The sequence below is a fragment of the Colletes gigas genome, unplaced genomic scaffold (assembly GCF_013123115.1).
Source record: "Colletes gigas isolate AHSC1104 unplaced genomic scaffold, ASM1312311v1 Colletes_gigas_Sc00002, whole genome shotgun sequence".
Lineage (NCBI taxonomy): Eukaryota > Metazoa > Arthropoda > Insecta > Hymenoptera > Colletidae > Colletes > Colletes gigas.
The window spans coordinates 8,367,517-8,380,935 of NW_025106631.1; the positions used below are offsets into that span (position 1 = coordinate 8,367,517).

Sequence of the window (13,419 nt, forward strand, 5' to 3'; positions counted from 1 at the left end):
TAGTAAAAATGTAAATGACACGAGAAGACTGTAAGGCGAGCAGGGGGCCTGATCGATTCCTACGGGCGGGATTGAAAGCCAGAGCCCCGCTTCTAATCTTCCTCCGCGACCCAGATAAACAAGCGACACGGAAATATTAACCGCCTCCTGCGCGGGATCGGTCCCTTAATATTCGCGCAATTTCCGTGCTTCCTGGACCGTCGGGGAACTCGACAAAGCCGAGTTTTATATTTTCATACTTTCTCTTCGATTCGACGAGCTAATATTCCAAGCCTCGAATAAAACGTCGCAGACGAAGCTTGGAAGGGGGCTCGATAAAACTCGAGATAAAATTTTTAGTCCGCGGAACGGGTACGAGGAAAGGGATATTTAATGACAGAACCAGTTAAGTATCGGAGAGACGCGATTCGAGATGCAATCCGGCGGAAGTAGATATTTTTGCCAGGTTGCGCGTTTCATTCGATCACGTCGGCCATCGAACGCACCGTGGCCTGTATATCTTCGTTCGGTAATTTACGAAAGGCGAGCGCGCAGTTGCTGGCGTCGCACGTTTCGCAATTCATAACTTCCGGCGCGTAAGCTGCGCCGTCGACTGCCGAAATTGACGGCCCCTGCTATATACGCGTATCCCAGACCCGGCGACGAGTGTCGCTGAACGTTTTTGCCCGCAAAATGATACACGACCGACGAAATTGCGTAAACACGGGACATCGACCCTTTTTTCCGTTTCGCGAACAGAAACTCCGCGTTCTCTCCGCCCCCTGGGTCGCTTTCCTTTCCACCCTCGCGCGCAGAGTCGATTAGAAAACGGCACTCGCGACGTATTTGCGTTTACGATAAAAGGTTATCAGTCCCGTCGATCGGGCACGGCAATACGGCGCAATCGTTGTCCAGACCGCGGCGTAAAATTTATTACTAGCAGCGTAAAATTGACCGTCGACGGGGACGTTGCCGGGCGCATAACCGCTGTCCGTGCGATCGTTACCTCTGACCGATGCTTCGGACCAGGTAACGTTGCTCGACGCAATCTGTTACCGCGATCGGGACGTAAACTTTACATCGACGAAACGTAATTTCGACGATAGCTTCGTCCCGTGATCGATACAGGCCCGATTCGACCGCGTCTCGCGTTGGCGTTCAGAAATCGATAGGTCGCGTTCGAATCTACGCGGAGACGATAATTTCATTCGCGCTTGTTCAGAGATAAATTGCGTTTACTGCAACTGTTGAATCTCTTAACCGTCTCGCGATGATACAACAATCATCTCCAGCGACGACTGTAAATGTCCAAAGTTTCTTTTCTGTTTATTGTACAAAGACAAGATGTCTAAGATGTATCTTCACATTTCGAATAAAGACTAAAAATTGTTGTTTAATTCAATCGTACAACCCATAGTTCTACGATTCCAATAGTAACCAAATGATACTTGTCGTTCAAATAACAATAAATAAATAAATTGAGGGATCCGGAGCAGTTTAGCGGTAGTTTTCGTTTTCATAACACGGAAGATCGTCGAACGAAACGCGGAAGTAACGATGAAATTAGCGGGACAGTTAGCATCGAAAACCGTAATACGAAAAATTGTTGACGAGCGTAACGCGTAAGAAACGACAATTTAATTTAATTCCGGGAACCGTCGGTTATTAAATAACGATCGACGGGAGGAAGGAGAGTGGCCGGGATACGTCACGGGCGACGAGGACGACGACGATCAGCGTAACGATATCGTTGTCGTTAGCGTTACGGCATTATCGCGAGCGTCGCTTCTACAAACCGTGGCGGCGCGGCTCGTGTAACGATATTAGAGGATAATGGGAGCCTCGCAACGTCGTCGTCGTCGTCTACACGAAGTGATAATAGCCGTACGCAGGGCACACGCGCGAACACGACGCGCCGAGCCGAGAGCTCGCTCGCGATTCGCAGGACGCGCCGCGATGGTAATGAGAGCTTCGCCAGAGGGGCTTCGCCCCGTACAATGCAATACCGCTTGTTACTGATAACAGCACCGCAATTCCAGAACGCTCGTTACCTGTGTCCCTTTTCTCCCTTTTTCACCACCCTTCCGCCTACACCCACTCCGCCCCTTTATCCTTTTCCCCACGATTTTTTCGCGTTTCGCGCCCAACCGTCTCGCGACAGTTAATCGCCACGCTTAATCTGCTGCTTGGACACCGAAAACTCAAAACAAACCAATTGGATTTTTCCATCCTCTCGATGACAACTGTCAGAAACTGTTCAACGTCGTAGGCGAGCGTTCAAGACGTAACCTGAACTATGCTGAAGGAGCGCTTTTCTAGATTCTCTATAACCGCTTACAATGACAATTTTCACTTGACATTACATGTTGAAGGCGTCCTGATTGCTGTAAGATACTTTAGGCGATGGAAAGACTTGGAAGGATAGAATTGTATACTTGGGGCTTGAAAAAGTTGTCGAATGAAAGTGTAAGGACGATCGAGACTAAGGGGTGGTCTTGGAAAGAGAAGATCGAGATCGATGCAAGGCGTAACGGATGCCTAGGTTATAAGACATGCTGTTATTTTCAAAATTTGGGAAGGTTTCTGCCAACCAAGTGTCGCTATTCTTCTATAGTAGCCTTGTACAAGCACGTGCAAGGTTTTTCTTTGCGCTGGGCTCGAAATTCTACTATGGGTCTCGAGGCTGAAGCACGTTGCGCTGCAACAGAAACATTGTTTCATATTATCGCACGCGTATAGTCTTTTCTAATATACACCGTTTACCGCGGCGAGACAGGGAGAAAGATGACTGACATTTGTTTCTCCTAGCTCGTCTCCGTTATTTTCCAAGATACGGAAAGCAACGCGCAAAGAGGAAGCGGAGTGTTTCGAAACGGAAGTTTGTAGCAAGAAGCGCCGCAGAAATATTAGGTTTCCGAGGTATATCCGTCCGAGACTGGCAATCTACGAAGTTGCCGGCTAACGAAGCGGGAGGTCCTCGTTACACCGAATAATTTTCGCGGTTGCGGATCTGGCAAAGACATCGAGACGGTATCCGTCAACACGACGGACCACGGTAACGATCCGTGGGCGAGATCGTCGACAAACGGATACGACGTACCGCCCGGGAACAGACTCTTTCGCCGACCGCGATCAACGGAGGAACGTCGCTCGGTGTCCGAGTGCCGGTAGGACAAAAGAGGACAACCGGGGTGATCCTGGCTCATTAATCAGACGGACGGCATATAGAGCGCAATTATCCGACGGTAATTAACTTCGCAAACTGCAGCCCCCGCGAAGTCTGGCGAGGCGAACGCGCAAGAGGACGGGTCGGGGGTGGTGGAGGGGGGAGGGTGGGTAGGAGGAAGGGGATGGTTGATAACGGCGGCGGTGGTGGCGGCGTCAGCGGTGGATGGTGGATGGTTTGGATGGAAGGTTCTTCGTGGGTTCCGGCCTGATGGAGCTGTTCTGGAATTATACACGGGGTTAGCCCTGAAAACCAGGCGGCAGCCAGCTTTTGCCCCGGAAACTAATTTAACTCTCGCATCCTCCATCCTACCTACCCCCTGCCAGACTCCAACCCCCCCGACGCCCCTACGTCGACCCTCACCGATTTCCAGCCGGCTGTCTGTGCGCGGGCGTTGCGTCTGAATAGAATACACGCGCAGAAGGCTGCCTGGGCGAATCGACGGGAAAGACTAAATACGCCGGATCGACGTGCCCCAAACTTCCGTTCGATCTCGTCGATTCGAGAGGGCTGGAAGAAAGTATGCAAAGGAGTCGCGATCGTAGAGTTACCTCGAGTGTCGACCACTTCCGGGCCTTAATTAGAGGTCTCGTTGCGCTCCCCCCTCCTACTCGCGAATGCGCAAGCTTCTTTTTGGCTGGACCGACCGAAAACGATTAACACGTCCGATTCTAAACCCTCGCGTATTGGAAAACAATTTCCCAGTCGCCGCTGAATCCATAAACACGTACAAATTCACCCAATCTTCTCAGGAACACGTACCGGAGATAAACCCATCGTTCGATGTAGCAACAGTCTTCGAAATTATTTTCGAGAATTTATGGAAGCCTTTCCCTTTTACGATCCATTTCTCCTCGCAAGTATGACTCGCGGATGTAGTAAATTTCATTGCGTACTCTTACGCTTTACCTGACAGAAGGATCCTCCGTTCGACGGAATTACTCTCCCATTTTCGACTCTCCTCGGTTATTATTAGTCTAATCATCGTAACCGTAACTTTTGTAAATTATTTTGAACGAACGGTACTAGATCGTATCGAGGGGTGTTGATACAGTCATCGTGTCGTACATCGCGACGAGGCGAAAATTCGCGAATAACTTTTTAACTCGTCGTTCGAGCGTCGTCGATTCATTAAATAGCGTATGGAAGCGCGTCCGTAGCCAGATGATAATGGAACCGACGGGAAACGCGTTCGCGGCGATGAGAATTTCGCAAATTAACGCGAGAGCACCGGGCAATCGGTGCCCCTCGATATTCGTACAATTAACAGGTGATATTAATTGGCTGGAGCGGGACCATTCTTCCCAACGTTCGTGGGTCGCGGGGACTCTTTCTTTTAATGGAACCGCGGCAGCTAGACCTGACGGGCCTCCGGGTTATGGAAGCCTCTATCTATTCGGCCGCTCTCAGCCGCTCGCTAATTCAATTAGCCAATTTTCATTGTACCGTTCGCGCGGCCGTCGGTCCGTTTTAATTCCCGAATAGACCCGCGGACTATACCCGATATCCCCCCTCTGACCCTTATTCCTTTTTTCACGCTCACCCTCTGACACCGTCGAGAGAACCTGGCCATCGTCGATTCCGTGTTTGCCCACGGTCAACGGGGCAACTTCGTTTTCTCGTTCCCGGCGAACTTAAACCGCGTTTCGTTCGCCGTTGCGAGAGCTCTGCCCGTCTACCGCGTCCATAAAATATCCGCTGATGCATCCTTGATACGTTCCGGCGAAACGAACTCCCGCTGGGAGCCGAACAGTCGGTTCTGATCTCTCGACCGTGGACACGCCAACGGTGTAAACACAGGATCATTCTTAATTGCATTCCCGTACCTCGAGCACGGAACGTGGCTTCCTCATAGCCGGCCGCCATTAATAGAATTTTCGAATTAGCCGACAGTCTCGGTCGCAATCTTGTTCCTTGCCGCGTGTACGAGTCTCAGATTCCGGGTAACGTTTTAACATCGAAATTCGGAATCATTCCTCTTAAAACATATAACGAACCTGTACACCCTTTAAATAACATTTGTATACTTCGAACGGAGGAGAGTTGAAATGTCAGAGGAATTAATGAAATCGCTATCACCTGCTCGAAAACGTACTTCGTTTATTTGCGTAAATAATGAAATTAAATGGGTGATATTTGTTCGCGATGATATTAATTGAAAACTGCTCGAACGTGCTATTACGAAACGTTATAATTATCTTCGAAAGGGATTCGAGCAGAATTTAATAAGGATCCCGTTCTGAATTTCCAATTACGTTCCGACTAATTAATTACGATCTTCGAAAGGTGATGCAAAATACGAATTGTCCAAAATATCATTCAGCCACTGAATGAATTGTCCGAGAAGAAAAAGAATTCCGAGAGCGAGGGGAAGGGTTTATTTAGGAAATGTCGGATGGTCGCGCGAAAGAACCGCAGTGTAAGAGGTTCTGGCGAGAAGGGGCAGGGGGATCCGTAGTTTCGGAAGAACGCGAACAGAGATACCGATGACGGAAAACGGGGCGGAGGGACGTCGGGAAAGAAACGTCAGAGGGTTGACGATTCGAGGGGAGCGAACGACGGGGACCGGCTCTACGGGATTAAGAGCCCATTAGCCTTTCATTAACTCGACGGTGGATCCCGGGGACGAGGGACATTCTTTTCTAACCCTTTCTTTGTCAGTGTCCCGCGAGCAAAGAGGACAAAGGCGGCATCTCGATGAAAACTAGATCCATTCAACCGCAGAGCCACTTACCACCTCGCCACTTATGCACGCGAACCGGGTTCCTTCGCGATTGTCTTTCAGTTTTCGAGAACTCGCGTCGCCACCCCCCGGAAGTTAGGCGTGCACAAATTGCCTTGGACCGAAGATGTCGTCGGAGGAATTTGAATTATTTAGCAGCGTAAAAAGGTGACGAATGGGAGAGGAACAAAGACGAGACCGGGCCCGTGGAATCGCGTTTTCCAAGCCACCCCTTCCACCCGTAAATAAATGATTATTAATTCGAAAGGTGCTCGTCTCGCTTGCTTGTAATTTCAAATTAATCCCTAGAATGAAACGGTCCCGCGGAACAATGGATTTCGTTCATTAACTTTCGACCGAGGGGATTCTATCGCTCGAAATCGATTATCGCCGTTGAATTTCTGATAGTCGCGCGCACGATTGCCCGTGACGCGGTTCGACGCGAGCAATCGCGACGGAATATTTTCGAGGCGTCCCCCCTTCCCCTCTCACCCGCCCACGCGCGCACACGGCAACGCGTTCCATTAAACGATAATTGACTGTCAAACTCGCGGCACATCGTGCGCACGGTCGTTCGACTGTAATCCCAGAAACGGGTTAATTGCGTTATGGCTGTCATTATCTCGGTCGCTGAGCACGCAGTTCTCGAGAGGAGCGCGCACACGGTTCTCCGCCACCCACGAGAAACGCCGCGCCGTGCACGTAATCCGGGAACGTTCCGCTGAAACGTTTACTTCTAAACGTGCCGGGGCAAGAGAAATTCCCCTCGGCCGCTTATTTCGTTTCCCCGACGCCGGGGCGTCGCGACGCGCCGCGCCACGCTCGCCTGGACCCGGGTTCTTTTTACGGTCAGCCCGAGCTTCCCTGTTATTTCAAAACCGAGCCGGGGCCTCGAACCGGCGCGCGTACACGCCTCAAAGCGGACGGGGAAAAGGCCAAAAGATGGATATCGCGAAACACCCGTCAGCTTGTTGCTCCCTTTTCACGGGAAAAGACCTTAATTAACGCGCCAAGCCTGCTCCGCGACCCTTTCGAGCCTTTTCAAAATTGATTCGTACGATCCGATACTTCGAAACACGACGAGTCCGTGAGTCACTGGACATTTTGGTAATCCTTCTTGGAAAATGCAAGGTACAGAAACAATTTTCCAAAGAAACGTCAACACTACTCGTTAACACTCGTTTGCCCTATACTATTTTTGTCTGTACTTCGTTACGCAATGCGCTGAATGAACCAGTTAGCTGTTACCATTAGAGATGCATAACAATTTCAAAAAATAAAAACTACATAGAATTGAATGCATCACATTGCAAATTTCGCGAACGTACTAAGATGCTAGAATGAACTCAATTGACGCGACCGTACAGAATTCGTAAGAGCAAAGTATCTGCTCGTATTTTTTAATTACGCGTTGCGTCGTGAGTTCCGACAGCGTGATAGCGTGATATTTCTGGAGAGAACTCACCGGTATCGGAGGAAGGATGAGCCCTGGTGAGTCTGCAGAGTTGCAGCGGCAGATAACGAGTATCCGCTCGCGGTGGTGACTTGGGCGGCGGAGGCGTCGCGCTGAGGAAGCCGCGCTGCAGCTCCCAGCCGACTTCCTGGATGATCGAAGCCTTCCTGAAGTACGGCGTCACCTCCCTCAGATATTTCACTGGAACAGACGGATCGAACGGTGAATCGACGACGGGCAGGAAGTTTCTGCACGGGACGGGAAATCTGTTCCGCGTCTCGTAATTCGTTTCTAATAATATCCTGGCACGGCTACTGGAATCGCTTTGTGATTTTTAACCCCCGGTTACGCGGGCACGTTCATATTTTTGCAAAAGTGGAAAACGATATTTCGAATCCACAATGCGTATCGGGGCGAGCCCGATGCAATTTCGTTCGCGAATAAGACCTGAATGCGTTCGGGAAGTAAGACTGGAAAGGATCCAGAATTTCCGGTTCTGTAACAGCCTTTGCAACATCGAAGCCCGGATTCTCCGAAAGGTTCCTCGAGCACGTTTCGAGCTCGGCTAAAAATTACCGAGAAATTCGAAATGCGTAATTCCATCTCCCTCGTGTATCCTGGTCCATCGATCCCCGGCGGTACTTTCGGTAATGAGAGCCGAACGGGAGCGGAAATTTAGCGGCAGAACGAGGCCCCGGATCGATCAATATTCCCCTGATCGGTTCGATATTAAGCCACGTTTTCTCCTCGAGAACGTATCTCGGCTTTACGAGCGGTTTTTACGGGTACCCAGCGAATTTGCCGTTCGCCCGGGGGTGCTGGTTACTCTTCCACCCCCTCGGTCGTGCGCTACATGTTTCAGTATTTCGGTTAGCTAGCGTCAGGATTGCAGACTATTCCCCGACTGTAGCGTTTCGTTTCCCCTGGTCCGTGGCTCCGTTCGCAACGCGCCCCCCCCCCTCTCCCCCCACGACCGCCAAGGCCCGTGTTCCTTCGAACTTTAACGAGTTCGTCCTGTATGTAATCGCGACGGTGCCGCATCGACGTCGAAACATCAACGACAAATTGGATTTTGAAACGGTCGGTACGTGACCGCGGTACCGTATCTACGACGCCTCGATGCGAAACCGGAGATCCGGCCCCGCGGCGATTTACGAGCCCCGGCCAGCCTTTCGACTCTGCTTTTCGATCCTCGATCGTCGCTCACGGAATTTACAAGCAACCCGGGGGGGGGCCCGTGGACGTCGTAAATGCACCGAGAAACGATCGCCCCGTAAACGTTTCGTTGCTTCCATGACATTTCTATCTTTCGAACGTACCCCAAGTTTCCCCAACAGGTCCAGGACTGCGCCTCCACAGACTCTGCATACTTACTTCAAATTTCATAATTTTCATCGGATAGAGGACAAAACGTCGTTAAAATAATTATTTATTGCAAAGTGCTGGCATAGTAATTACGTTGACATCCTGTATACAAATTTACATTAATTTTCAATTAAATAAACAATTTATGATCCAGTTTTATTATACAGTGGTCGTACGATCAATAGGAATTGCTGAATCTTCATTGGATATATAGCATCAAAGTAAATGTCAAAATAAACATGGAAGATAGCAAAAATTATAATAGTTGGTATAGTCATTGGATAGGGGATGAAATGCCCTTTAAAATGAGCGTTTGTACGAGTCGATAGCTTTATTAGTTCCGGAGATATATCGATTTTAGTTTCAAGTCGATGCGGTGACTAGTTCCGGAGATAGAAGGGTCCGAAGCGTTTGTTTACGTTTCATTGACGCGATGAATGACCGCGCGCGCGTAAGTAGTAGCGCGTAGTAAATTCTTGGAAACACTACGCGGAACTAGGTCACGACAGTCACGTACGTGAGGTAGGTCAGCGCCACGCACGTGCGACAAGGAGGTCCGACGCGCTAGACGGAGACAGAGATAGTCGAATTAAGAAAAATTACCTTTTACATAAATTGCGATATCTCGAAAACGGAAAGTCGGATCGTCAAAAACCAAAAGCCATTTTAAAGGGGAGGCCCTGCCCCTTCTAACAGTGGCTCAATTATTAATAAAACACTAGTAGTTTCGGAACTGCAAGTGTGTAAAGTTTAACTATTCTTAATACGCATTGTTAGACTGTTCTAAGACAGTGGACACTGAAGATTCTGTCTTTTCATATTTGGTATATATTTCCTATGTGCATAAGTGTTGAAATAATAAAAGAAAATCTATATTCTCCGTATAGAATGTGTGTGGACGATCGTCTTTTGTCCACGATCGGTTGCTGTTTGACTAACTGGCGAGAAGACTCATTTATTACTATTAAACCACGTTTATTGATATAACTTTAACAATAAGCCAACCAGAATTTGATACCAAACGATTAAATGACCGTTCGTGGTGGGTAAAACAGTCCAAAGAGAAGGTCGTGAGTCTCCTAAATTCAAGAGATTTCAGATTTAGGATACATCGAGCAGACTCGTAATCATGGTATCGTAAAAGCGAGACGGCCACAGACGATCTTAATGGCATCGAGCGTCGGAAGTTTCGCTTCCTTAGATCTCTAATATCCAAATGGGTTACCAGCGACATAAAATCAATGCCCCCCCTATTCATCTCGAAGCTTTTCAATCCGATTCACCTATTCGCCCGATAGCGGAGCATCTGCCAATTCTTTCCGAACGAGAGTCATACGTCGAACGGATCTCGTTTATCAAACGGACGCAATATCAACGATGTCCATTGATAAGCCACGGACACCGTGGCCGTAATGCACGTTCCGCGCAACCAATCCCGTTTGCCGGCAAACAGCCATCCGTCTGCTCCGCGACTCGTCGCATTATTAATAATTACACGGGTTGGTGTAAGCGAATCGACTGTTTGCGCCCCGATTTCCGTCCAATTCGATTTCCCCTCGCGTCATCGTGGATTTTCATGGGCCAACGTTCCACCGGATCCGATTATCGGTCGTTTGCCCGCCCACGCATCTCGTTTCGCGATCGATCTAAGTTGCCCAAAAGAACGGAAACCACCCTAAAATCTATCCCTTCCTTCCCTCCGATCAACGACATCCGCGGGCGTACGCTTTACTCGACGATAGATAAAACAACACTGTTTTTCACAGCTTTTTCATAAATTCTGAAGGAACTGAATTAAATTGTCGACCGCTAGTAGGAATTACCAAGGGAATTTCGGGGACGAATAATAACTGAAAGCGAACCACGAGTCGAAAATGTTCGCGAAACCCCATCGAGGAGGAATTAGAAGCAGAAAACCGTGTTCGATATTTTCCCGTATGTCGGGGAACGAACGCGGAATTTACCGATCAACCAAATTGCGAACTCGCCGCGGACTTTTCACCAATTCCCTCGTATTTTTCGCCGTGCCCCAGCTTTGTTGAACATTTGAAATTTCGCGAGTGGTCGAGGCGGTCGCGAACTAACCGGAACCGCATCGCAATTTCCCAGCGCTCGCACGTTCGACACACGCGCGATCACGCGTCGCGGAGCCAGCGTGATAATTTTCCACGTTTTCGAGACCGACTGTCGTCGACCCGCTCTTTGAACCGTTTCCACTCGACGGAAACTAGGAAAACTCTGGGCAAAAAAATTCCTAAGCAACGAACCGAAGATTCGACTTCTACATAAAAAGTGTCCAATATTTCCAGAATTAGGAACCAGAATACCAGGGTATTTGTGGTGTTTAAACGGTGAAAAATATACCGGAAACTGTCTGTTCGTTCAGAGCATGAAATTTACAACGTAAAACGTGTGGAGCCGTGTCATTTTTTACGAGAACGCATTAGGATAATTGAATATGGAAAACACGACTGACCGTACAGCTGATTGACACGCGATAAAGGTATCGTTTCTGAAACGAGTTACGAGTGCTCGACGGATAAACGGAGATAATTAATTGAGCCGCTCGTTTGCCAGATCGATTAACTCCCGCGGAACAAAAAGTGGAGTAAAGCGACCGCTGTTTTAAAATTCCCTTTAGAACGCAAATTCGAATAAACGTTCCCCAGGAGCGGAGGCCAGCGTGTAAAGGTCTGGCTAAATCCGCAAACAATTTCCAGGGTGTTCGGTTCTCGCGAGCAATTTGTGCCTTAATAAATTCCGTTGAATGGCGAAATACGTAAGAAAATTGCGACCGGCTCGAGGATTGAACGCGCGGCGTCGTTCCAGAGCACGGAAAGCGAACGAACGAGGAACGGATAGAGAAGCGGGGACATTTCATGGCTGGAGAGCAACCAATCGAGCTCTCGGGACGCCTTGAAAATAGACTAAAACGGATAAACCGGAAGTCGATCGCTGTCCGTTGCCGACGGAAGATATTTTTAATATCCGGCGAGGCTCCCATCCACTCGTCTTATCCCCCCGACCCTTGCCGGCTCTGCAATGTATACACGAGCCCCCGGTGAACGGGGGGAGGGGTTGCGTCTACAAGGGGAATGATCCCGTATTGAAATTGCAAGGAAATTTATCCCGGATCGCGCCGGTATATCGAATCGTCTCTCAAAGTTCGAATCCCGATGAAAAATGGATCGTCCGGATCCACGGGTCCCCGGGACCTCTATACGTCCGACCATAATTTATCCGGCCAGCCTCTGGTCGTTCCGGGAACACGGTGAACGGGATCGACGGTAATCCGTTATTAATTTAACGGAATCGTTCTTGCTCGATACGACGCGGTTACGTAGATTAGAAAACTTTCGGTACGCCCTCGGCGCGTTTGTTTCGCTGAGACTTTCCACCGGAGCTCGCGCGCACAATACGATGAGAAATGGAGATACGAAAGGCGTAGGTGGCTCCAAGGGAAACTACTTCAGAAGCAATTCCCATTACCAGCGGCTTTATAGCCGTGAAATCGATAGTCGGAATCGGTGGTAAGCGTTCGCTCCGACGCGTGCTTGTTCGAATATTAAAGCGACAATGAGACGCAAAGGACGTTGCTTCGCGGAACGAGATGGATAGGTTCGTTGGAACTCGCCACCTGCGATCGACACCCAATGACGACAGTTTATGCATTATTCCCTCAGTGTTGCACGCCCCTCGGGGACCCGTATAACTCACGATTCTACATTTTAAAGATCCTGCAACGGTCGCGGACCACCGGTATTCCAACGACTTTAATTCTATTTTTTTTCTTTTACGATCCAGAAGAGACTGCGTGCTCGCGTCGGACCGGAATAGTTTATGGACGAGTACCATAAAACTGCGGTCGACTTTAACAATCTCCACTCTATATTCTTCTGTGCTAAAACGAGTAAAAAGTGTCGTATGATCGGATGTCGATATACCTTGTTTCTCGAGTTATTCGTTCGTTTACGGATAATCATCCCTTGATAAGACATGTGATGTTTTCGGAAAAGGTAGCACGGAATAACTAACACACTGTCACTATATATATATTTCACACAATGATGCAACTGCGACGTATCACGCTGAACTGACCACCCATAACTGCGTAAAACATTTCGTCAGTCATATCGTTAACTTGTCTTATACTATGCCGGTAACTACCGTGTCTACATTACCATCAATATATTACAAGACAAATACGTAATTCATAGTCTAATTTCGTATGTTTATAACGAACCGCTAAAGAAATTAAGAAAGTGACTAAATAGATGATTAACCCTTGAGTGGATTATTGGGGTCCTTCATTAGTTCATTATTTTTTAAATGCTCTGAGGAAAAGTTGATTTCCATTTATCAATTTGGTAAAACTCAACATTAAGTAAAATAATTCTGTTGAGACTGAGAGTCCGGCTTAAGGGTTAAAGAAAATGTTGCAAGACGTTTGCAAAGGATGAATGGAAGAAGACAAATACGTAATTTATAGTCGCGTCTAATTTCGTATGTTTATAACTAGACTGCGGATGTTTATGCATTTATGGAAAATTGTAATTCTGAAGAAACAACAGAGAGCACTTAATATGCAAAAATATGAGAAACACTTAAAGTAACATACGAATTATTATATTTAGGTGTTAAGACAATCCTCTACAAAGCTCCCATTTCATTAAT

The 13,419-nt window shown here is 48.3% G+C and overlaps 1 protein-coding gene across 2 annotated transcripts in view; it reads right to left on the minus strand.

Moving 5' to 3' along the window:
• LOC122403809 (beta-1-syntrophin) overlaps positions 1 to 13,419 on the minus strand; it is a 348,571-nt gene that overhangs the window by 140,702 nt on the left and 194,450 nt on the right. For both annotated transcript variants that reach the window (XM_043407560.1, XM_043407552.1), the window contains exon 3: positions 7,393 to 7,581. In XM_043407560.1, the coding sequence (XP_043263495.1) occupies positions 7,393 to 7,581 (189 nt within the window). The remainder of the gene's footprint in view (positions 1 to 7,392; positions 7,582 to 13,419) is intronic.